The sequence below is a fragment of the Enhydra lutris genome, unplaced genomic scaffold (genome assembly GCF_002288905.1).
Source record: "Enhydra lutris kenyoni isolate GAN:26980312 unplaced genomic scaffold, ASM228890v2 scaffoldscaffold5, whole genome shotgun sequence".
NCBI classification, from domain to species: domain Eukaryota; kingdom Metazoa; phylum Chordata; class Mammalia; order Carnivora; family Mustelidae; genus Enhydra; species Enhydra lutris.
This window is the reverse complement of record NW_019154089.1, coordinates 36,091,459-36,117,472: the sequence shown is the minus strand read 5'-3', so window position 1 is coordinate 36,117,472 and position 26,014 is coordinate 36,091,459. Positions and strand designations below refer to the sequence as shown.

Here is a 26,014-nt window from a genome sequence, read left to right as displayed (position 1 = left end):
TGGACTCTCCACAGGGAAGGAAAAGCCCCCTGCTTCCCTACGTGCTGGCTTTAATTTCCAGGTCAAGTGGGGCCTTAGCAAGCTAAGCTCCTTAGCAAGGAGCCACCCAGCGCTACACTAACCAGCTGGTTCTGCTGCTCCTCACTTTCCCATCCAGACGGAGCCTTGGTGATCCCCGGCTGTAAAATGGGTATAATGAGTCCTTCTGGGCCTGGCTCTTGTGATGGGGTGATTAAAACAGAATGATTCTGAATGTTTGAGTGCTTTACAAACATAAGCTCTTAGTTCATTATCCACCGATAAGATGCTCGGGGAGGACATGGGTTGCCTGTGGATGAACTGGCCTTTCTTGATCATTTCAGGTTCTGGAACTTTGTTCTTAACGGCAACGTTACAGACTGCTGAGGATACAGGGATGGACAAGTCAGACCCACTTCCTGCCCTGTCCAGTATGGTAGCCATAAGCCACTCATGGCTATTTAATTATAAATTAGTTAAAATTAAATAAATTAATAACTCGGTTCCTTGGTACAGCTCGCCATATTTCAAATGCTCAGTAGCCACATGTGGCTGTCCGAGTAGGCTGCACATGTATAGAACATTTCCATCACTACTGAAAGTTCTATTAGATAGCATTGCTCTGGGCACTGTGGGCTAATAGGTAGTCATAATCAAGAATGGTAGAGCTGTGTTATGACAGGAGAAATACAGGGAGCTACAGGAGCGTGGACAGGGAGCATCTAGTTAGGATTTGGAGATCTGGGATGCCTTCCTGGAGGAAGTGACACATCAGCTAAGACCTGAAAGCAGCCAAGCAAGAGCACAAGGAACAGTGTTCTTAGCAAAAGGAATAGAATATGCAAAGAGAGAATACATTCAGGGAACTGAAAATTGTTCACTCGGAGTGGAACATGGAGTTTGAAGCAAGGGGGAAGTAAAGAGGTAGGTCTGGAGAAATAAGGAAGGCCAAGTCACAAGGGGCCACACTCAGCTTGAGCAGGGGGTTGGGAGGCGGAGGATAGGAGGTGAGAGATGGGGAGAGTGCACTGAATCCAATCCTCTCCTGCTTCTGTGTCCTCCAGATTGGGATTCCATGGGGAACGCTAGAGAGAGCTCCTGGCCCAACAGAGGAGGACGTGAAGGCCAGACAGGAGAAGTGACTTTCCTCGTGACTAAATGAAGGGACTTCCTGACTCCTAGTCCAGTGCTCTTTCCCACACTGCACTCAGTCCTTTGGTCACACTGGCCAATTTTTAAATGTTCAATACCCACATGGGGCAAATGCCTACCATACCATATGGTACAGGCATTTCCATCCACACAGAAAGTCCTACAGGACTAACAGCACCAATCCTTGAGCTAGATCAAATGCAAAGGATGATACACTTCCCTGCACATAGACCCTTTTCTCTGCAAGGAGTAAATTACACCGCATGCTGACAGCATCGCATGTTCCCCTCTCTGGCCTCTGCTACCTGCTTGCGGGTCCTTCCTCACCCACGTCCCCAGCTGGGCAGGAGCAGGCACTCAGAATGGTGGCAGGACTCAGCATCAGGGAGAGCGATCTTATCCCTGGCTCCCTCTGGGAAGTCTCCTGGTGGCCTGTGACCAGCCATCTGGGTCAGCCAGGACCTTCTATGAAATTGAGGAATGTCCCTTCCTTGAGGAAACTGGGTTTCAGATTCCTCATCAGTATAGTGTGTGATTCAGCCCTGATGCGCCTGGATTGCAGTGTTTCCTTTAAACCTGACATCTTTCCGCAGGTGTCGGTGATCATAGATCATCTGTGACTTCACAAAGCCTTGCTTGGACTGGTTCCTGCTCAGGGCATCTTAGATGATGGAAGGACCTTGAAGGGCTAGGGAGGCTCAAGGAGCTGGCCCCACATGAACCGGAATCTCCAGGCAGGAGCCCTTGGCTTGCAGATCCTGGGGGACGACTGGCTCTGGGCTCTCTGTGCTGGAGTGCTGAGCACAACTAGCTTCTCCCACCTTCTCTCACACCTCTTCTTCATCCAGCCATGGATTCTCTGAAATTGCCTTCCTTGCTCAGGCTGTGGGATGGATATCAAGGAGGAAGGGACCCTTGGACTGCGCATCAGAGGAGCCGAGCTTAAGTCTTGGCTCTGCTGTGTGGCCTGGGCAAGTCCCTTCGCCTCTCTGGTCCTCAGCTTCCCCTTCTGTAATGTGAAGGAATCAGACCGGATGATCACTAAGGGACCTTCCATTCTGATACCGTAAGGAAGTCTAGAAGTTCAGAAAAAGGAGAAATCAGGGCAGGCCAAGATGATCAGGAAATAATAACACTAATAGCTAATGTTTGAAAAAGATTGTATCTATTTATCTGAGAGAGAAAGAGAGAGAGAGGGAGAGCAGGGAGGAGGGGCAGAGGGAGAGGGAGAAGCAGACTCCCCACTGAGGAGGGAGCCAGTGCAGGACTGGATCCCAGGATCCTGGAATCATGACCTGAGCCGAAGGCAGACATTTAACCAATGGAACCACCCAAGCGCCCACTAATAGCTAATATTTAAGATTAATGTGTACTGGGGGTGCCTGGGTGGCTCAGTGGGTTAAAGCCTCTGCCTTCAGCTCAGGTCATGAACTCAGGGTCCTGGGATCGAGCCCCACGTCGGGCTCTCTGCTCAGCGGGGAGCCTGCTTCCTCCTCTCTCTCTGCCTGCCTATCTGCCTGCTTGTGATCTCTGTCTGTCCAATAAATAAATAAAATCTTAAAAAAAAAAAAAAGATTAACGTGTACTGGGCATGATACTCGTGGATTCCTCATCAGAACTCTAGGAGATTGGTACCCCTGCTTTGCAGATGACGTGGCTTAAGCCAACACCTAATGAGTAGCACAGGGGAATTCAAACTCAGGTCATGTCTACAGAGCTCACCTGGGGGAGACAAGATCCATGCCGGACCTCAGAAGATGGCTGAATTTGGATACACACAGGGAACCTCTCACTGGCCCACCCCTTCGATACCTAACTGCTCAGGCCCACCTCTCCTGCCCTGACAACTCTGGTCTCACTGACGTTTTGGGAACAGCACTGGGCCAGTCTCATCCTAGTGGATCAACATTTATTTAACAAATGAATGGACTTGACTCCGTGGGTCTCCTGATTGACCAAGTCTGCCGAATGCTTCCCAAGGATGGGAATTCCTCATGCCATGGGGACCTAGTCCAGGACTCTGGGCAGATTTCTGGATCCCATCAGAGACCTAAGAAATCATACTTTCTGGGGGTGAGGGCCTGAGAGGCAGCATTTTCAGTAAGCTCCTGCAGTTATCTTAGTACTTAGTAGTTTGAGAGGCCCAAGCTCCCTAACTGGGTCTTCCAGCTCCAAACTGAGCATCATCTGCTCCTATAAAGGCAGCCAAGAACTCAGTGTCATGGACTTGTGGGCAGTACCTAGCGTGCTAGTACTTCTCTGGGTCACCCACGCATCAAATCCATGACTTTTGCAAAAATGCTTTGGGTCTACCAGCTTCCACTATGGGCCAGTCCCACTGCTGTTACTAACTCTCTGTGTGATGTGAGCAGCCATTCCCTTCTCTGTCCCTCACCTTCCTCATCTGGGAAAGGGGGTCAATGCTCTTCAGCCATCTATAATCCTGGGAATACCTGTGTGCACAGAAGAAGTGCCCACTGAGGTCATTTCATTAGGAATATCATAGGTCAGGGGGTCATCCATTTGAGCGTCTGCCAGCATCATCTGATCCATGTGTCTGGGTTAGGCTGATCTCAGGTCAGTGGTTCTCAATCCTGACTGCGTGTTAGAATCACCAGAGGAGCTTTGTAAAAATACAGATGTGCAGGCCTCACCGCAGACTAATTATATCAGGATCTTGCGGGGGGGTGGGGGGGTTGTGGCCTGGGATTGGCATTGAAAGGCTCCCCCACGGGGTCCCTGGGTGGCTCAGTGGGTTGAAGCCTCTGCCTTTGGCTCGGGTCATGATCCCAGGGTCCTGGGATCGAGCCCCGCATCGGGCTCTCTGCTCAGCAGGAAGCCTGCTCCCTCCTCTCTCTCTCTCTGCCTGCCTCTCTGGCTACTTGTGATCTCTGTGAAGTAAATAAATAAAATCTTTTAAAAAAAAAGAAAGAAAGTCTCCCCCAGGTGATTCAAAGTTGGGACTCCTGCTCTCAAAGCTGCCTTTCAAATCTTTGGTTCTGATGCGGGTGGTCCTGGGACTTCACTGCTCCCCTTTTGGTTCCAGGAAAAGTGCCTTCTCAGTACCAGCGTCAGAGACCAAGAAGACAACAGGTCTTAGAATCTGGAGAGAAGAGAGCTTGAGTCCATGCACTGTGGGTCACTGGGGATTACACACAGTGGATATGAAAGGCAATATTCAACCTCAAACCAAGTCACTGCATGGAGAGGAGGTACGTGTCATTCTGGAGCATTTGAAAAAAATGGGATTCGGGAATGCATTTTGCAAAATTGTGCTTTCCAAGGAAAGGAAAGGAAATGGACTCAGGGCAGTATGTTGCAAGGTTCTTTTCAAAGGAAGAAGATCCAAGGACAAATGTTGCAAGACTGAGCTGCTAAAGGAAGTGGTTTTTTTAGCTCATTCGATCTGGAACAGAATTTAGAGATTATCTTGACCACTCCCTTGGCTGGACAGAAAGGGAAACTAAGGCCCGGGGAGGGGAAGGCAAGTGCCTAAGGTCAGGCAGGGAGTTGCGGACAGAGCTAGTATTACTAGTCTTCTCAACCACCTCCTGCCTGCTGTCTTTTTCTCTAGTCCTCTGGTGTCTGTCATTTCTGGCTTTGCTCCAGGCCCCCTGCCCACCCTCTATGCTCACATTCTTGGACAGCACCCCAGATCCCCAGATCACACGATGGACTAAATCTGTGAAGCTGGGTCTCCACCTGCCAGATAACAGGAGCCCAAACCAGCGGGAGGCCGAGGCAAGCTGGAGAGGAAGGCGCTGCATCTGATGATGTGGCCTGACCTCAGAAAGGAAGCCTGGTCACCAGGGGGAATTTCCCCGGGGGGTGAGGTCTCATGTCTATGCAAATAATGCACGCCAATGAACCTGGACCCCAGGATGGGAGAGGGGCCTGGGGAGAGAGGACCGGGAGACAGGGGAATTGGGAAGGCAAGTGACAGAGCCTGACAACAGAGCCCTGTGCCAGCCCCCTTGTATGCTGTATCTCCTTTGGTCCCTGCAATAGTCTCCTCCCTAGGAGAGCTGGGAGCCTGAGGCACAGTGAGGGGAAGATACATTTGCCCAAGAGAACGCAGCACCACCCCGAGGGGAGAGCAGGCCTGGGAGAGCCGTGATAGGAGTGGATTTGGAGCTGCTATTGCTGCTTGGCCAGAGTGACAGCAACAAGGCTAGAGTCAGAAAACTCCAGTGAAGTTTCATTTTGGGTTTCCATCTCACTCACCTGGGGAGTTTTATCCTGGGGACAGCTAAAAGGCAGATAGGGAGGTAGTGACTCTGACTTCCCTTGGGCAAATCCCTGCACTCAGGTTTTCCAAAGCCCAAAGGTGGGGTGTATGTGGCCTGGGCACTGTTAACCCTTCCACTGCTAGCTTCTAGAACACTCCTAGAAAAGGGAACAGAATGGGACGGGGGCTTCTGAAGGGAAATCTCTCCCTCTTGCCTCTTTATATCTCACTCACATTGAGCCTCACTACCCCAGGAAGACCTCCGCAGGGATTTTGTTCTTTCCGGAAGGCTGATCCCACTTATAGCCTGGTTCTCCGAGGAGCTGCTTCTGCTTCCTCTGAGCAGGAATGCCAGTAGAAGCAGGCTCAAGTCAGAGCAGTTGGGTGCAAAGTCTGCCCTCCGTAGATTCCGGTGGTTTTGTGGTTTGTTGTCCTGTGAAAGAACGTACATGAGAGCAGGCAGGTCACTGATTTCTGGAGTTGTGTGCTACACACTAAGGCTGTGTGCCAAGCAAAGTACGAGTGCATACACGCCCTGGGGAGTGTGTGTGAAAGGCAAGTCTGGGTACTTGTGCAAAGAGTTTCCTGTATGGCCGGTAGTTCATGTAGAGATGACAATATCTGTACTTCTAAGCAGTGTGTTTGGGGCCTAATCATTTGATTTTTCCCCACGTGGTCTGCAGTGTGTGTTTCTGTGCGAGTGTTAATAGCCGTGGGCTTCTTTCTGATTCTGGATATACATAGTGTGTCCCTGTGGGTATGACAGGCAGTGATTTGGAATTCTGAGTGTGTGATAAATAGTATTTATGGACTTTGAGAGGACAACAGCTGTGGGAGAGCAGTAATTACCGGCCCAGCACAGGCATGGGATCTCTAGGTCCACTCCCTGCCCTCCTGGCTTGCCTATCAGGCCATCCTGTCCCCACCTATGGCTATCTCCAGGTCAAGGTCCATGGCCATCCCAGTGTGGGGGGAAACTAGTTCCTTCTGATTTCAGTTGGCAGAACAATAGGCAGATGGTGGTAGCTGGGAGGGGTGAGACCATCCCACAGAAGGAAATACATGTTCTGGAAACTGCTACAACAGCTGGGCTCATGGACAGGGCTCATTCCCAGATGGCTCTGGTTTAGGTCTTCTTCCTTATCTAGGAGGTGGGTACAAGAAGCCTCTGGCCTCACAACTGCTTTTATTTTTTATTATTTTTTAAAAAATATTTTATTTATTTATTCGACAGACAGAGATCACAAGTAGACAGAGAGGCAGGCAGAGAGAGGAAGAAGCAGGCTCCCTGCCAAGCAGAGATCCTGATGCAGGGCTCAATCCCAGGACCCTGAGCTGAAGGCAGAGGCTTTATCCCACTGAGCCATCCAGGTGCCCCCACATCCTGCTTTTAAAAGCATTTCCTGCCTCTGGGTTCCCAGATAGTGACATCTGGCTTTGTGTATCTGCCTCTGTCTCTGATTCTCCACAGCAGGTTCCTCGGTTTCCTGCACCACCACATCTTTCTTCTCTTTTCTCCATGTCAGCTTCTTCTGCCCTGGCTCATGTCCCCATCCCTCCATTTCTGGGAAACACTGCAAGCCTGTCTGATGGTCTCCCAGCCAGTTTCCTTCTCCACGCTGGCCACAGAGACCTCTTTCTAAAGGATATCTCTACTCACACTACCCCTGTCCCTGGCACCTTTGGGGGCTGGCCAGGGCCTGGAGGGTAAGGTCCACACTGTGGCCTGGACTCTCTGTGACCCTCCCAGATGGTGTCTTCACACACTGGATATGCGATCCAAGACACCCAGGGCCACTTTCCATGGTCTCCACTTCCCACCTCTGGGCCTTTGCTCCTACTGTTGCCTCTGCCTGGAACTCCCTTTCTTCTTCGATATCTTTTATTGTTGAAGACATCTCTCCTTGTCTTTTGAGGTGCCTCTCACATGCCCCTTTTCTAAGGATCCTGTGTCCGTCCTTCTGTGGTTATCTGTGGCCTCTGCACGAGGTACTTCTTGCTCTGTCTTGGTTGTATTTTTTCTTCTTTTCCCCACTGAGCTCTTCAGGGGTAAGGGGCAGGCACAGTGTAGGGACTCACCAGAGGTTGTTGAAAGAGATTCCCCCTCCAAGTCCTCCTCTAGGAAATGGAATCCAGACTATGTATTAATACCAAATACCCAATATGGGGCCCTTATTATGTCCCAGATAGTGTGCTCAGAGGTATCCGTGCATTGCCTTATTTAATCTTCACAAAATCTGGTGCAGTAGAAACTTTTGTGATTCCCACTCTACAGATAAGGAAACCAAGGCATAGAAAGGCCAAGTGACTTAGCTACTTCTAAGTGGTTGGCTGGGTTTCCAATCCAGCCGGCCTGCCTGCTTTCATAGATTAACTGCTGAGCAGAGGGCTCAGTTAGGAACTATAATTTCCTGCTTGCCTAACTCAGCTGTAAAATGGGGAAATCTGCCTGGGGAAACCTGAGGTCTCGCAGGTCTGTTAGAAACACCGATTTGCTGCTTTGGGGTTCTGAAATTCGAGTTGGGCAACTTGACACTTCTCCTTCCCATTCTCACCGAAGTCTGGCTTCCATTAATCAAGAGAAGGAGGACAACAACATGTCTATAGTGAGCAGAGCAGGAATCAGGAGACCCAAGTACCGACCCCCAGCAATACCATGGTCACTGGGCCTTGATTTTCAAACTCGTGAAACAGGAGCGTTGGTTTGGATGAGCTCTCAGCCCATTTCCGGCTCAGTCCATGGTGTGTCGCCTGTACCTTTGGCCAGTTTGCTTCACCGCTTGGTCCCTCAGTTTCCTCATTAGGAGAATAGGGGTGATCCCGGGCACTACCGCAAAGGAAATCTGGGCTGCGGAGGAGAAGCTGCTCCTCCCGAGGTGACTGGTGGCCTCGCAAAGCTGGGGAACATTTCAGGGGGCTTCCAACAGCCAGCTGTCCTCACGCTGCTCTCCAACAGCTGAAGTGTGGCCCCAGCGGTGCCCGGAAACTCCCTCCCCGCCGGTCACTTGAGACAGTTCCTTGTGGCCCCAAAGACTGAGGTTGGAGCACCCGGGTTTAGGGGTTCTGAGAAGTGTTCCCTCGGAGGGGAAAATGCAGGCTTGGAGGCAGGAGGCGGAGCAAGGAGCTAGAGGCGGGGCGGGGGCGTGGCCGCGGGAGGGAGAGGCCAGGGTCCAGGGCAAGAGGAAGGTCAGTGCCAGAAGGTTGAGACCTGGCAGGACTGCGAGGCTCCACCTCGGTCCTCCGCTGAAGTGCCAAGTGCCCTGGGGCCAGTCGCTTCCTCTGTGGAAGTGACAGTTGTCTGTAAGTGGGAGAGGGAGGTGAGACTTTCCGAGGGCCCCTTCCACACTGAAAACATCACCACCATCCTCCTTTTCTCCCGCTTTGAGACAGCAGTGGTTTGGGCTTCTGCTTTCTCTTTCCTTTTAGTTTTAACTTAGTCCCTGCCACTTGTCTCCTTTGAACTTTGGCCAGGGAAACGACCTCTGGTGTCCCTCAACACCATGCTTTGGAGAAGGCTGGGTAGGAGGGACACTCAGGTCAGCTCTTAGGGATCAGGACTCAACAGTTTTCCGTGTTGTAGCTTTAGCATCAGGCACGTGGAGAGGCACAGGGGAGGCCTTCAGTAAGTAGAAGCTGCTCCAGTCAATGACTGTGAATGACAGAGGGAGGTGCCGGGATTCAGATAGCCGATAGCGGCCACTCCCTCCTCTGCCGCAGCTCCAAGGGAAAATGCGGTTTGTTCTGCAGGCACCTGGGTCTTAAGTGGGATCACTGCAACAGCCTCCCAACCAGCCACCCCTCCTTCACAGGTTTTTCTCAAGTGCTCTCAAGCACGAGGTTAGCCTTCCCTCCAAAGAACCTCCCTCCGCCAACCTTGTAAGAGAAAACACTGATGGCCTCTGTCATTGGATGTAAACTCCCATTTCTAATCTTATCGGCCTTGCCCTCCCAAACCCTGAGGGTCTCTGTGAATGACCCTCAGGGTCTGAGTGACCCTCTGTGAGGGTCACTGTGAAAGCTGCACAGTGAGGAATTAGAAGGGTCTCGTACATCGTAAGCGCTCCGTGAGCTCTCCTCATTCCTGGTTTCTGGGGATTCTAGAAATTCCTGGTCTCGCTGTTTGTGTGTTCCCCTTGGCCTCAGGGAGCCTCCTGCTTCTATTCCATGGGATTCCATCACTCTTTCCTTTCGACTCCAGAGCTTTTTTTCCCCTTAGCACACATTTTTAAGGCACTTTCCTGTTTGTCTTTGGATGCCTCTGTGATCTGCTGCTGAGTTCTTGACAAGAGAGCTCAGAAAACCTCGGGGTCCGCTCATCATCTCCTACAGTGGGGCCTGCCTCTGGGCTGGTGGTGCTGACAGCCGACCCCAGGCAGGGCCCGTCCCTGCTGAGTACTCGCAGGTGTCACCTCATTTCCTCCTCAAAGACTAGGAGATGTGTGGACCTGGAGGCTCACAGTTGGTTAGCAGCAAAGGTCTGCCTCCACAGCTCTTAATTGCTTGTTAATTTATCTTTCGGTAACAGTTGCGTGAAGTCGGGTAAATCCCCCCAAAAAGCTCTCAGTGGACCCTCCTACTGTTTGGGTTCACAGCCTGGTGGAGAGAAGGAAGTGGAGGACAGTCTTGCTTTCAGCATCATTATGGCAGAGATGAAGATGGGGCTCTTTACAACTGGGGGGGTCTATCCTCTCACTGTAGAGATGCCCAGTGAGGGCAGTGGCTGACCCAAACCCTGTGATCCCTGCACACCTACTCTGAACTGCCAAAATCAGTCAGGCCAGTCGGGACAGGGAGCAGTGCCCTCAGCACTCAAGGGACCGCTTCATGCCCAAGTCTCAGAGCAGAAACACAGCTCTCGGGAGGGAGACAGAGAAGCTGCAGCTGAGCCTGCTGCTTATCAGTGATCTGCACAAAGTAGAAACTTTCCACAGGCCTCCCCAGATCACGATCGCATCTGGTGCCCTTGAAGAGCTCTAAAGAGGAAGTCTGGGTTTGGTTGTAATGGATGAAGAACGCGTAGAGCAACGTCCAGGCAGCAGAGGGAGGAGAGGGGAGCCAAGAGCTGGAGGGGGCTGGGCCAGCCTGCCCAGGTGGGATGTTGGCTTACTCTCACCTGGGATTCCCAGGCAAGAGGATGAGGTTAGGACTTATTCCTGGACAGGTGCCTACCTCAGGCTGCAGGGCTAGGACAAAAACACAGATCCCCAATGAAATGTGTTTATGTGTCTATAGGTCTATTTTTATTTAAAGAGGCCAGTGGAAAGGGAATGATTTGGGGGCACATCCTACAATGTCAATGTCAGAAGAGAAAGTCAACATTCTTTTGTCCAACTCTCTCATTTTGTAGATAAGAAAGTAGAGACTCGGGGAGGGAAAGAAATTGGCCAGAAGCTAGAAAGCACATGTGTGGTGACACAAATTTGAAGGTATCCAGAGGCCTGGTTCTGTCTTTCGCACAAAAACCTGAATGGGGGTGGGTGGTGAAACAGTGAGAGGTCTGGCAATTGGCAGGAAGACATTAACCTTCTGTCCCCTCCCCTTGAACACTCAGCTGGCACCGGCCACCACACCCCATGGCTCAAAGCACACATTCCACTCATTTCACAGGCAGAGGCTCAGTATGTTTTTAGATTTGACAAAGCCCAAACCAGGGCAGTGGCTGCAGCAAGGGACGGAAGCCGGAAAGGCTGAGGTGGAAGATGGGGAGTGGAGATGAACGGAATTTGTGGCTACGGATCTTCAGCTGCTCACACGGGAGCAGGAGTGACCGTGCTGGGCCTTCAGTGGCCCATGGGAGTGGAAGCCTTCCCTAAACCCCGGCTGAAGACAAGAACCCACCCATGACCCCCCCCCCCCCACCCCTGTCCCTTCCTTCATCCCGGGAGCTGGAGTAATCAGGCTTGGTCATGGCGGCTGGTGCTGCTGACCGTTTCTCGGCAGAGGTGCTGGCCAAAGCCAGTGGCTCTAGTCCTCGCCTCCGCAGATAGCGAGCAAGGCCTTCAGGAAGTCTCCAGAGGTGTCACCCTGGGAGGAGCAGAGGAAAAGCAGTGAGTGAAAGCAGTCCTGATGGCCTCAATGCCCTTCCTTCCAGTGGCTGTCAGCCTAATATCTCCCGAAGACATAAATATGACTACGTCCCTTCTTTTTTTTTTTTTTTTTTAAAGATTTTATTTATTTATTTATTTGACAGAGATCACAAGTAGACAGAGAGGCAGGCAGAGAGAGAGAGAGAGAGAGGGAAGCAGGCTCCCTGCTGAGCAGAGAGCCTGATGCGGGACTCGATCCCAGGACCCTGAGATCATGACCTGAGCCGAAGGCAGCGGCTTAACCCACTGAGCCACCCAGGCGCCCGACTACGTCCCTTCTATGGGTTCTCGCTACCCTCAGGAAAAGGTCCAAGCTCTCAGCTTGGCTTCAAGGCCTATTGTGGGCTGGCTTCACCTCCCTGCTCCCTTGTGGGGACACCCTGGTTCATTTTCCTACTTTAATATCTACCATTCCTCTGACCCCCCGGCCCATAACACCACCCCCAAATCCTGCCTGCCCTTGGAGGCCCCCTCCTCTATGAAGTGTTCCTGCCCTCGATACTTGCCTTCCTCCTCCCACATCCACTGACACGTGTGAACGAGACTCCTCATTTGAACCAACACAATGGAGCCCTTACTGAGTGCCAGGCCCTTGCAGGAATTTACGGGAACATCGTTGGCTTTAGGATGCATCGTAATGTCAGGCCTACAGCAGAGTGCTGGGAGGCCAGACTCTCCCTCCTGTTACAGTGGCTCCTGTCATTTTTATGATACACGTTGTTTTTCTTTTCTTTTGTAATTTTTTATTTCAAAAATCACTATTATAAACAAGGTAAGTTAAAGGAAAGATCTTACAATAAAAAATTTCCCACCCCTGACACCTTTTTCCCCAAATCAAGAGAGAGGCACGGTGACTGGTGTCTGGGTTTCTAGCAACAGTCTATGCATGTGCTAACAAGTATAGGTACAGAATGTCCCTTTTCTACACACATGGACACACAGCATTCATACCCTTCTGACTTAGAGAAGATCCCAAATCAGCAGATGGAGCTGCTCATGCTTTTTCATGGTTGTATTATATCCTATCTTATGGATGTCCCACACTTTCTCTAACCAGTTCTGTCCGGAAGGCTTCTAGTCTTTTGTTCCTGCAAACAATGCTGGCATAAACACTCTCCTCCACATCGTTGGGAACACGTGTAGCTCTGTCTGTAGGATCAATTCCCACACGCAGAATCACCAAGTTCAAAGCATACGTGTTTAAAATTCTGAAAACTGCCCAACTACCCTTCAAAGATGTGCTAGCAGCGTTGGTGGTATAGTGGTGAGCATAGCTGCCTTCCAAAGATGTGCTAGCAGTGTACACCCCCACCAAGTCTGGGTGAAGCTGCTGTGAGATTTCCCACAGGCTGTCAGCCAAGGCCAGTATCAAACTTTAAGATTTTGGCCAACATTGAAGACAAAAAAAAAAAAAAAAGGACTGTGTAAGTGAGAGAAGTCAGATACAAAAGATCACATACCACGTGACTCTATTTCTATGAAATACCCAGAAAAGGCAAATCTATAGAGATAGAGAGTCACCCGATGGGTGCCTACAGCAGGGATGGAAATAAGTAAGCGGGTATAAGGGGTGAGGTATCTTAGAGGGGCACTGGAAATGTCTTAGAACTGCATTGTGGCAATGATGCATGACTCCTTCAATTTCCTAAAAAATATTAAATGCACCTTAAAATAAGGGCACTTTATGGTAGACAAATTATGTGTCAATAAAGTTATCTTTATTTTTTTAAGAAGATTTTTTTCATTTTAGGGGCGCCTGGGTGGCTCAGTCGTTAAGCATCTGCCTTCAGCTCAGGTCATGATCCGAGGGTCCTGGGATTGAGCCCCACATCGGGCTGCCTACTCAGCGGGATGCCTGCTTCTCCCTCTTCCACTCCCCCTGCTTGTGTTCCCTCTCTCTCTCTCTCTCTCTCTCTGTGTGTGTCAAATAAATAAATAAATAAATAAATCTTAAAAAAAAAAAAGATTTTTTTTCATTTTATTTGTCAGAGAGAGAGAGAGAAAGAAAGAGCGCACACAAACAGGGAGAGCAGCAGGTAGAAGGAGAAGCAGGCTCCCCACTGAGCAGGGAGCCCGATGTGGGGCTCCATCCCAGGACCCTGGGATCATGACCTGAGCTGAAGGCAGACGCTTAACCGACGGCACCACGCAGGTGTCCCAACAAAGTTGTCTTTAGAAAGCCCCCCCCGCCCATGGGCTATTTTATTTAGAAGTCCTTCCTTATAACCCTTTGAGCCACCTGGAATTTATTTTTGTATACACAGTGAAGTAGGTCTTTCATGAATCAGTAATCTCTGCTGTCAGAGAGAACTCAGAAAAAGACTGGGAATAGGAGGGATTTGTAATCCCATGCTCAGGGATGTGATGCTCCTCCCGTCCTCCCCCACTGATGTCCAGCCCCTCCCCCTTACTTCAATGGCTTGGTGGAGAGACTTGTCATATTTCTCAATGAACTCCCTTCGGATGTTGAGCAGGTCGATCTCACTCCGGGAGACCATGATCCTGGTGAGGGTCTTCTCATCTGTGCCAGCACCCTGGTGGAGCCAGGGGAGAGGGAGACAGAGAGCAGGAGGGGAAATGGGGTCGGGTTAGGCAAGAACTCCTGGGTGTCCGTCTGCTTCTCTCCTTTTCCCTCCCTAACCCCGTGGGGCATTCTGCCTCAGTCTTCCGCACGTAGTGCTGACCCAGATTCCCCTGTGCTGGGGACTGGCTAGATAGGCAAAAGCAAGCTGTTAGAGCTGAACGGTGTGCCCCCAAAATTCACATCCACCTGGAACCTTACGATGGGGCCTAATTTGGAAATAGGGTCTTCACACATGTAATGAGTTGAGGGCACACTGGATTAGGGTGGGCCCCAAATTCAACAACTCCTGTCCTTATAAGAAGGGGACACGTGGGTACACACACGGAGAAGGCCGAGTGAGGATAAAGGCAGAGCCTGAGGGACATGCCCACAAGCCAGGAAACACCAGGATTCCCGGCATCCACCAGGAGCTAGGAGAGACCCATGGGAGAGTTTCCCCCTCAGAGCTTCCAGGAGGAACCTAATGCCTTCAATTTTGACGTCTGGCCTCTTGAACCATGAGAAAATAACTCAGTCTGTGGTAATTTGTTAAAGCAGTTAAAGAGAAACGAAAAGGGGCCCCACGGATCAGGCACAGGACATGGAATGTGTGGGCAGGCAGGGCCCACTTCAGCCCCGAGGGAGCTCCGGGACACCAGCTTGGTGGGTGCTCAATACACGGCCATCATGTCTGGCCACCGAACAGCCTGCCCAGGCTCTGTTAGCTGCTGAGATACCCCTCGCTGGGCTGAGAAGGTGGCCACAGCAGCCTGGGTTTTCAGGAAGCCAGGGCTAGTCCCAGCGCCCAGCACAGGCTCCCTCTGTAATCATTGGTCACAGGAGACACTGTCACCTGCTCGACTGTGCGCTCCATGAGGACAGAGACTGGGTCTGACTCAGCCCAGTGTCCCTGGAGTAAGTTTCCCAGCCTGGGCCTTTGGGGCCATGTCACTCTTTGCTGGGGGACCTGTCCTGTACATCGTAGCATGTTTAACAGCCCCCACCACCCCCACTCTCGTCCCACCAGATGCCAGCAGTGACACTCCCCACGTGGTGGTGACCAAAATGCATCTGAACATGGCCAAAGGTTCCCCAGGGGACAAAATCACTACCCTAGAGTCAGACACAGGGCAGATGCTGCTAAGCATCAAGGGGGCAGAAACAGTGGCCAGCAGTCCTGGCCGGGGTTGGGGGGGGACCGCGCACAGCTGTGTTTGTGGGTGGGCAGAAGGACCCGAAGGGAAGGGAACAAACAAGCAAGTTTGTTTACCTTCATGGACTTGTAAAGTTTGTCAGCAAAGAAGAGAGGCTTGTTCTTGACGCTTTGAACTGGTAGGATGAGAGAGATGCAGGGAACTTGGTCAGAGGCGGTGTGCCTAGACTATGGGCTGGGCTGTCCTCTCCCACCCCCTCTCCCTCCAGCCTAGGCCTGCAGGTCACGGCCAACCCCAGGGTCTTACCCAGGGCCTGACACCTTCACTCCCCCTTTCCGATGCCTCCTCCTCTGCCTCGTCCCTCCACTTGGCTCTCACTGGGTTACAACTCCCTTCCTGCTACAGGGCTTGCAGCTAACCGAGATCAGTCAGGACTCAAAGGGAAGGAACCCCTCATTAACCCAAGGCACAGGGCCTCAAACTTCAAAGGGCCTGAGAATCACTGGAGAACCTGTTGAAAACTTGGGTTTTAGGTGCCACCCCCCAGATTCAGACCCCAGAAATATTTTGTGCACGGGCTCGCAAAGCGTGGTTCCTGGACAGCTCTAGCAGCGGCATCTGGGAACTTGTTAGAAATGCAAACTCGAATGGCCCATACCAGATGCGCTCAGACTGCAACTCTGAAGGGAGGTGACCAACCTGTCCCACTCTGCCAGGGACGCTCCTGGTTTGAATACAAACCAGCATGGTTGGGTCTCCCTACTCTGGGGCAGACTCATGTTGGAGAGTGACTGATGGACAGGAAGACCAGGCCCACGGATGACTGTCTGTTGGTGTGATTTAAGGCACTGTGCCCACCCCGGGGCTGTGTTGCACCAGAGCCTGCCCACTCCAGCTTGCCCTGGCAGCCCTGCACTCCATGCACCCCCGCCCCACATAACGCCACCTGGCTGTACCAGTCCCAGCCCCTTCCCAAGGCCTGGGGGGCTCTAGCTCTCAGGAGCTGCTGGATTTCAAGGCTCCAGGGCCCACACAGGGGTGTCTCAGGCAGCTTAAGGAGCAGGAGTCAGATACCAGTATCTGAAATCCAGAATGACTCTGGATATAAAAATGTGTCTGAGAGGAGGGCAGGGGGCAAGGGGCTGGAGATGCACACCCCAAGGGCACAGTCACCTGGGGTATGTGTCATGTACTGGCTCAGGAAGCCACACATCAACCTTCCTAACTCTCCAGGTATGGTATGCACATGTGTGTGTGTGTAAGTGCACACACATGCGTGGGGTGTGCACACCCTGGTCCTGCAGAACACTGGGCCCCTCCTTGCCCTGCCCCTGCCCTCCCCATGACCTCCCCGGGAGAGCTTGTTCCATCATCCTGCCCTGCAGCATAGAACAAGTCTTCACACTAACACCCCCCACCACATGCTGGCAGGACCCCCACAATGCTGGGGTTTACTCTCCAGTATGAGGAGCTCTGGAAGCCGCCAAGGCCACCCCTGTCCAGGGAATCTGGCCAAGTTCCCAGCACCCCCAGCCCTTTCCCAGGACATCCATCAGTTACCGATGGCCACAAACACGTCCCTGACGTCCCCGGACATCTCCTTCTTGATGGTGTGCTCCACGTCATAGTTGGTCATCTTGACAAACTCCTGGAAGACTGGCCCCAAGAGAAGCCCACAGGTGGGGGGTGAGCTTCAATTCAGAGGGTGGGGGGAGATCACCCTTGCTCCACCCACCCAGCTCCCCTCCCAGGCCATGCCCCAGGAAAGGGGAAAGGGACAGCAGTTACAGCTGCAGCCCAGGCCCAAGTGCGCTGGGTACGATTGTGGTGGGAGGGAAATTCTGACCTCGAGGCTGCCTTGGGCTCAGAGCCAAATCTGTGTCAAATCAGACGCTGCCCCAGTGTGTTACACGAGTTCTAGGAATGTGCGCTGGGGTAGCAAAAGGAGCTGGGGTCCTGGTAAAGGCTCTGCCTCCCACTGAATGACCTTTGGAGAACCCCTACCCCCTTCTGGGCTTCCCTTCCTCCTGTGTCAAGCTGGGATAGAGATTAATGTAAGTAATTATAATGAAAACATGGAAGAAGTCACCACGTGCCAGGCATTATGCTAAGTGCTTTTCATGCATTATATTTTCTGTATCTTTATTAACAATCATGTGAGGTAGAACTAAAATCCCAATTGGCAGATAAGGGAATGAGGGCACAGATATTCACTAACTAGCCTAAGGTCACACAGCTGATAAGGGGGAGATTCAAATCAAGGCAATCGGGCTCCCAAGTCCATTCTTCCAGCCACTATGCTAATGTACATTATGTATTTTACTGAAAAGTGCCAGGCAAATCCATGTTAAACCATAAATGTCCTAGTGGCCAGGGCATTTCATGAACAACTAATGTCAGGTGCGCCCTATGCATGTGGCCGCCTGGGGCTCCGAGACATGTGGCTGGTCCTGGTGCCATCAGCACGCCTTGTTGCCTTATTCCTGGCAGACATTGCCAGAGGGTCATGACACTGAACCTCTGGAGACAGCCACCACCAATCTACTGGAGTGGCCCTGGGACTGACAGGCACCAGCCAGCCTATATCCCAGGCATTCCACCTGCTTCCCTAAGGAGGTAAAGGGTGCTGGCCCGAGGCTGAGGGTCAAGAGCAGAGCCAGGGCCAGACTCCCTACCAGCCACAACATTCTGTTGCTGGGTAAGGAATGGGTGTGTGGACACCTGGCTCTTCTCGCCACAGAGAGCTGAGAGGCTCCCGTCGGATTTGGGGACCTTCCTGCCGCATTGGGAAGGGGAGGGGTTGAGACCTCACCTCTCCGGAGGTGCGGATAGCTCCGCGTGCACAGGATCGTCCTGAAACGGGTCTCCAGGGAAGTCTTGTCTCCGCTGGGTCTGTCTGCTATTTCCTGCGGATCCCAGGTTGGGGCAAGGATTTGGGAGGGAAGACACCAGAAAATCTTGGTTATTATTCACTTTCAAGTCTTTGCCTGGGGTGAGGATGGTCAGAAACTGGGTCATCCCAACTAAGGAGGCTGACATTGGCCCCTTCCTCCCTAACCCTCTATCCCCTTGTCCAGTTCTCAGGAACCCTCTGGACTGACACGGAGGTGCTCTGCACTGGGTACTTCTGATTTGGCCTCAGGGCCTTGAGACTGGGGCCCAAGGGAGCACAAACAGGCACTGGGCATGGGGACCCAGAGTCCTTCTGTTCTCAAGCCCTCCAGAAAGGCCCTCTGGGGAAGTGGGTTTGTCCAATGCAAGGAAAATGACCTAGCCAAGTGTTTCCCCAAGAGTGTAGACGGGCAAACATATAACACGCTGCATATATATGTTTCCGCGAGGATCTTCCAGCCAACCACTAGTCCCGTTTATATCGACATTAAATTTTAATTGACATTAAAAGAATTCATTTCAGATTAAAAAGGGTCCATTTAAAGAAAAATACTCAAAAGCTGGTGGTATGTAGCACGAATCATGTGGGAGGTAAGTGGCTGAAATTTGGGAAACACTTGCCTGGCCCATTTTTTACCCAGTGGGGCTCTTAAGAGGCTGTGAAAGGGAGAGAGAGAACCTACGGGCAGGCCCCCAATCACTGCCTGACTGGCCGCTCAGCCCACCCAGAAGCACAGCCACTCAGCCTTCACTCAGAGAAGCCACGAACATCCCCGTGAAGAACAGGTCACTCACCAAGATCTCAGCAGCCACCTGAGAGCAGGGAGGAGAAAGAGGAGGGAGAGAGGGAAGGCTTGAGTCAGAGGGAGAGGTGGCTCTGGGGCCCTGGGGATGGGGGGGACAGGGAAGAGGGAAAACACCTTTCCTTGATCTTTGGGCTGGAGCCCCAAATGGGGACAGGCCTGGGAATTAATTTTAAAGTGTTTGTCTGAGGGGCTGGCGAGGACACAGAATGGGGCACTCTAACTGTTGCTCCCGGCCACCTAGGGTGACTCCAGCCCTCAGCCTGCTTGTCTCCACAGAGCTGCCCAGAAGTGAGAAGAGAAGCACTGAATCCCCCACATCCTTTACTGCCAGGGGTCTGAGACCCATCATTTTACCCCCTCGTGTTACAGGCAGGAGAGACAGGGAAGCTGAGGCTGGGAGGGGAGGAGACTGGTGGGGGGCACAGCCAAAATCAGGTGGAGGAAATGCGAGCTGTCCAGTCATCTTACAAGGGTGACTCGGTCACTGCATTATGCTGAGTCCTTAGAACATGACATTGTTAGGCAAGCAGTAGTGCCTTGGAGTGTCTGGGAAAAAAATATAGCCCGCCCTGGGGGCCCCAGACTGGGTTTTGCTCTTGCCTGTCTCCCTGAAACTCTGCTGAGCCCTTGATTCTATTGGGCAGACCCCAACCATCCTCCTTATAAACTTCACAATAGCCTTACGCTTTAGAAAGCTCTTCTCATTATATACGTTGGCAACGTCTTTCAAAATTTTAAATGCACATGACATCTGATCAAGCAATGACATCACTAGGAATGTGCCTTTACTGACACATGGGCCAAAAAGCCTTTCAAGATAGCAGGAAAGGGTGTTCACTGCAGCATTCTTTGTAATAGAGGAAAAACTGGAAACTACCAATAGATGATTTGTTAAACAAACTATGGTTATCCAATAATGGAAATCCACAAAGCTATTCAAAAGAATGAGTCTACAGTGCTGAGAAGGAGAGTTTCCCCTTAAATTAAGCCAAACAAAAGCAGAGCACAGTGTTTGCAACAGTGTTCCTTTTATCTGGATAAGAAAAGGTAAAGGCACCCTCGCTCTTATGTATTTGCTGGGAAGTCATGCTATAGGCATGGTCAAGGTGCCACGGGCAGTGGTTACCTTTGAGGAGAAGGACTGGGAAAGCTTTTGCATTTGATTATTCCTGAAATTCTATGTTTCCATTTTCTCAACAAGCAAATGTGTCCTTTTGATGTTTTATTTTAATGTCCAATAGAAGTTACCGGGCCCACGGGGATCACAGGATACTTCTGGTCTTTTTTCATCCCTTTCTGTATTAAAAACCTAGCTGAAGGGACGCCTGGGTGGCTCAGAGGATTAAGCTTCTGCCTTCAGCTCAGGTCATGATCTCAGGGTCCTGGGATCGAGCCCCACATCGAGCTCTCTGCTCAGCAGGGAGCCTGCTTCCCCCTCTCTCTGCCTGCCTCTTCTTGTGTTCTCTCTCTCTCTCTGTCAAATAAATAAAAAAAATCTTTAAAAACAAAAACAAAAACAAAAAACCTAGCTGAAACTTGAGGACGTTATGGTCCGTGAAATAAGCCAGTTATAAATGGGTAGATACTGCAGGATTGCAATTACACACGGTCCCTATAGTCAGATTCAGAGAGACAAGGTAGAAGGGGTTGGTTGTTGTCAGGGGCTGGGGGAGGGGCAGTTACTGTTTAATGAGGACACAGTTTCAGTTTTATGAGAGAAAACGAGTTCTGGAGACGGATGGTGGTGATGGTTGCACAGCAAGGGGGACATGCCTGGCGTCACTAAACTGTACACTTGAAAATGGTGGAGATGGCACATTTTACGACGTGTCATGCCTTATTATGTGTTATGTGCATTTTACCACCATTTTAAAAAAGCGATGCTAAAAAATACCTGTCTTTTGTTTGTTTGTTTTTTAAAGAGAGGGATATATTTTAAAAATTAAACAAAAGGGGCACTTGGGTGGCTGAGTCAGTGAAATGTCTGACTCTTGATTTCGGCTCAGGTCATGATCTCAGGGTCATGAGATGGAGCCCTGCGTAGGGTTCTACACTGGCCGTGGAGCCAGCTTAAGATTCTCTCTCTCTCAAAAAAAAAAAAAAAAAAAAAAAAAAGGCAAATAAAAAGGAATCTAACGTGCCATCCGTCATTTATTTGGGTCAGAGGACCCCGAACATATTTGTTTTGTCAGAGCATCTGTAATGACGTGTGCAATATGATAAACGCAGTAGGCTATTAAAACAATTTTCCAAATAACACAAAGCCTTTTCCCTACTAGCCTAGCTACTTCACACAAAAAGTAACCTGGGAAGTTCCTCCAAAATCGAAACACAGTTATCCTATGACCCGGCAATTCCACTCCTATCTACCTGAGAGACATGAAAATATACGTACACGCAGAACACGGACACGCATGTTGACAGCAAGCAGCGCTGTTCTTGAGAAGTAGTCCAATGTCAAGTAGCTGATGCATGGACAAAAAAAAAGTGATGCGGCCATGCAACGAAGTATTATTTGGCAGCGGGAAGGGATGAAGTACCGATATAGGCTAAATACGAATGTTGGACACACTAAGGCAAAGAAACCAGTCATGAAGGGCCATGTATCGTATGACGCAATGTATATGAAATAGGTGAGCCTACAGAGAGAGGAAGTAGGTTAGTGATTACGCAGGGCTGGAGGGCAGAGAGGAAATGAGGAACATGTTCAGGGTCCCTTTGTGGGTGATGAGATGGTTTAAAATGGACTGGTGATGGTTGTGCACGTCTGTGATGATGCCATGAGCCACTAAGGTGTAGGCTTTCAATGGGCAGAAAACATGGTGTCTGGGTTCTAGTTCAACAAAACTGTATATTCAAAAATAACAGCCCGGGGATCGAATCATCCCAAACTGGCCACAGGTCTTCACTTCCCTCTGGTTTAGATTGTCTGTGTTATTGTCTGGAACATGGAGGGTGGAAGGGAAGCGGTCAGTGATCCCCATGGGATGGCAGGTGAACACGGCATACTCGTTCGCACGGTGGTCGCAGACCCGGACCTCCAAGAGCTCGGGGGTGTGCTAGACGTCCAGGGGAGAGTGTGGGAAGGAGGAGGCATGACACAGAAAGGACCAGGTCCCCCTGTGTTCTGCAGATTGAACGCCTTCCATTTCTGTGTACATTCTCCTTGGGCGTCCGCGGTTCACCTCTAGAAACCTAGCTAAGGAAAACGCTCCTGCGTATGAGGGGAGAGTTGGTGACTGGGAAGAGGGCTGCCCAAATAAAGCTTGGTAGTAGCTTCTTAAGTGGAATAGGACATGGCCATTAAGTGACGTTGGTTTTTAAAAATAATATGAATGGTATTCGTGGAATATTAATTTCTAACTGTTCTAAATCAGGGATCCACTTTTATATGTACACAGAGAAAGACAACTAGAGTTGTCTTTTCCAAAATATTAACAAGGGCTGTCCCTAGTAGGCTATGAATTTATGTATGTATGTATGTATTTGTTTAGGCTTATCTCTGTTTTCTAGAGTTTCTACAAAGGATAGTAGGTCTTACTTTAGAAACCGAATATTCTGACTCTGAGAAAATGAGTCCACACTAAGACTAATCCGGGTCCAGCACCTGTGAATCTGGATGGGCAGCTGAGTTGGGCAGGGCTCCCTTGTTTCTGCCCCCCAGGTTCTCTCTCACCCCTTCGGGCCTGCAAGGTGTGGATGCAGCCCACCACTGCCCTCTGCTGGCAACAACTAGAAGCACAGCCCCACAGGTAGGCCCCAGGCGGAAGTATTCCCTAGAGGATGAATTTCAGGATAGAGGATGGATTTGGGGTGAGCTCTAAGGAGGAAGCCAGGTTCAAAGCCCTCAAGGGTGCAATAAGACAGTCTGTAGTAGTACTTAATACATACATGTTGAATAAGCGAATGAAACGTGGCCTCAATGGGCCTCCCTAGGGGCTGGGTTCCCAGGCTAGCCCTTGTAAACACACCCATATGCAGCTGGAAAACCACACTTAAATGCAGCCCTGTAGCTTCGGACAGCTGCATTCTGAACTGGGGGCTGTACGACTGGAAAGCAGCAGCCCCCTGGTCTGGAGGCTGCGGGGAAATTGCTGTACTGGGTTTGGGAAGGTATCAAATTGTATTAACATAGGCTTTGGTGTGCTTGGGTTCAAATCACACCCCAGCCACCTAGAAACCATACCCTTGGATAGAGCAAGGCACAGGTGAGTGGGGACAGTGCATATGGCCTTAGGAGGGACTGCCCAACCATAATGACCCTTAGGGGATTTGGGCTTGTCTACCCTCCATGAGAAACCATCTCCAGACCTCAAGCTCCCCCGCCTAAGGGGCAGAAACAGAACAGTCAAGTGACCCAAGAAAACCCCTGACTCCCCTATTCATTTAATAACAAATATTGGCTGAGTTCTGACCATGTGACCCCTTGGGATACATCAATGAGCAAAACAAAGATCCCAGCCCTTGATGAACTCACTTTCTAGGCTCTCTCAGAACGTGTCCCTCAACCTTGGTCCCATTTCATAGGTAAGAAACTGAGAACTTTAGCACCCAGGCCCCCTTCCAGCAGGCCCCCAGACCTGCTCCCTCCGGCTCAATTCTACCTAGGCCACTGATTTGCTGTGTGACTTCCAGAAGTTATTCCCCCCTCTCTGGGCCTCCATTTTCCCCAACTGTAACATAAGGAGTTTGACCTGGCTGATCTGTTAGTCCCTTAAAGCTCTGAAGGTCTGTGGGCTCTCAGCCTACTCTTCACACAGGATGTCATAAGACCAGCATCACACTTATGAGAATCCTTCTGAAAGTTGTGGAAATACTCAGTCTCACCTCTAAGGGTAGAGAGGGGCAAGGGGTCCCTGAGTCTAAGGATCCACCAATTAAAACAGCCATGTCCCTGCCAGGAGCCTTTCCCGCTCCTGGACAGCCAAGGCCTGGCAAGACGGACATCAGCTGGAGACACTCGGAGGGGGAGGTGACGGTTCTCACCTGGGCATCTTCCCGGGCCTGGTCCCAGTCTTCTCCTGCCTCCTCACGGTTCCCCTGTAACAGGACCCGTGAGAAAGGTCAGTTGCCAAACATCCACCCTCTTTGGCCCTCAGCAGCCACAGGACCCTTGGCTCAGCCTCTCTGCCTCTCAGAACCCTCTTCCTGAGCTATAACACGGGGACAAGGATCCTGCCCTCAGAGGGAAGGCTGTGGTGAACATTACATTTGAAGGCACTCAGCCCAAGGTGACTTAGACACAGACACCCTCAATACCATGCGTCAGGCCCTGGTGTCTGGGCTGCGGGAATGCAAGCAATGGTGAAGGATACTTGCAGGTAACGTGGGTTGCCCACATGGCCTCATCCTGTCAATTGGGGACCCAGAAAGCCAGGCTGAGGGCCACCAGGGAGGGCTGCCTGGAGAAGGTGGCCCCAAGCCAGCTTTGAAAAGTAAACAGCAGGAGAAAGCCTCACACGAGCCAGTCACAGCCTCAGCAGTGGGATGGAGAAGGCAAGTAGAGAGGACACCCTTTCTTCATCAGGGGTGGGCTCCTAGCTCCCTGCCCCCCTTCCAGGCCCCTGGGGAACCAGGCGGGACCTGGGGCCATGAACTCACTCACCGTGGCCAGAGAGATAAGGATCCTCTTGAAGTGGCCAGATGTGTCTGAGCTCAGAGCATCCTCTAGGGACTTGTGATAGTCTGAAACAGAGAAATGGAGTTGTGGGCAGCTGCTGGCTAAGGACGGGGGTTGCTTCTAGAAGCTCAAGACTTGAGCCAGAGCGTATTGGCAGGGGTGGTGGGGTTGAAGGCATTTGCGGTTGGTTCTTGGTAACGTTCAGTCATGCCACTATGGACGGCGACACACTGACAACCCAGTCCATCGCCTCCGCCCCCATCCCAGCTGCGGGCTCTTGGAACCCTGACTCTCCTGCTTCGTGGTCATTCTATCTTCCCTCTCTTACCTTCCCACCCATAGGGCAGGGGCTGGACCCACCAGCTCTGGCCACAGCTCTGGCCATGTCAGTCCCCCGCTCGAAATTTCAACCACTTTAGAGCTGCTGACAAGGGGAAAAGTTTCAACATTTCTGACTAATACTGAAGATTCTTTACAATACCATCTGACCCAGCACAGGCCTTCTGAACGAGGCCCAGAGGGACTGCGCAGGCTGCCCATCCAGGAGGCTGCCTGCCTGCTCCCCAGCAGCCTGGACACGTTCTCCTCTCACTCCCCGCCTCCAGCTGGGACTCTCTGCCTGTGGCGCCCTTTCCTCAGACACAGGGCTGGGCATACCCATGGGCTTAGCAGAGCCTTGTGGCCGAGAGAGGGGAGAACGGCAGAGCTTCGGGGTGAGGTGGTGCTTCTCCCACCGCCTCCCAGCGGTGCTGGCCCCAAGGCCTCCCACACTCACCTTCCTTATAGGCCTCACAGATGGCCCGGATTTCTGCATTGGTCCGAGTAGCGAGGATTTCTATGAGAGCCTTTTCATCTGTGCCAGCTCCCTACAAGGTCAAGACCAAGAAGACTTAACCACAGCCCTGATCCCCATGCAGAGACTCGAGGGGCCCTGGCCAAGAAGGCCCCTGTTCAAGAAACCACCCAGGAGGCAAATGCTCGGATCACCAGGGCTTCCTGGATTTTTCTCTTCACCCCCAGACCAGAGACAGCACAATCAGGGCAGAACATGCTGACTTCTCAAGATTTCCAGAACCTCCCATGTGAACTGCTTTGGACCAAAAATTAAAAAGCAAAGAATATGGCCTATAGGCACGTGTATATAAAAAGGCACACACATATGTCTCTGTACATATTTACGTGTAAATGTATAAAAACAACAGAGCTCATGCTTCACAGTGTAACTGTGACTGTGGTCTCTGGGTGGGTGAAGGATCACAGGCGATTTCTCGTTTCTTTTTTTTTTCCTCTGGGTAGATTCTCTCACATACTATTTTGTCAGAAGAAAAAAGGTTCCATGCCTTAAGGGAAAAACATGCTGTATTTGTTGATATTTCCCTTTGAGGAGTGATCTAGGGACAGACCCTTTAGGTCCTCTGGACTGAGACGGTTTGGGAAACAGCCGCTCAAAAGTCCTCACGCTGGGTGAGGGGAGGGAGGCGAAGGAGATGGATAG

At 51.2% G+C, this 26,014-nt stretch overlaps 1 protein-coding gene across 2 annotated transcripts in view; it reads right to left on the bottom strand.

Moving 5' to 3' along the window:
* Positions 1-6,759: 6,759 nt before the first annotated feature.
* LOC111140863 (annexin A6) overlaps positions 6,760-26,014 on the bottom strand; it is a 50,599-nt gene continuing 31,344 nt past the window's right edge. The window contains exons 18-26 of one of the 2 annotated variants that reach the window (XM_022493090.1): positions 25,295-25,385; positions 24,505-24,584; positions 23,886-23,939; positions 18,889-18,906; positions 18,014-18,107; positions 16,762-16,857; positions 15,318-15,376; positions 13,896-14,018; positions 6,760-11,422 (exon numbers count right to left, since the gene is read on the bottom strand). In XM_022493090.1, coding sequence (XP_022348798.1) covers positions 11,363-11,422; positions 13,896-14,018; positions 15,318-15,376; positions 16,762-16,857; positions 18,014-18,107; positions 18,889-18,906; positions 23,886-23,939; positions 24,505-24,584; positions 25,295-25,385 — 675 coding nt within the window. In that variant the 3' untranslated portion in view covers positions 6,760-11,362. The remainder of the gene's footprint in view (positions 11,423-13,895; positions 14,019-15,317; positions 15,377-16,761; positions 16,858-18,013; positions 18,108-18,888; positions 18,907-23,885; positions 23,940-24,504; positions 24,585-25,294; positions 25,386-26,014) is intronic. The other variant, XM_022493091.1, reaches the window with a different exon arrangement.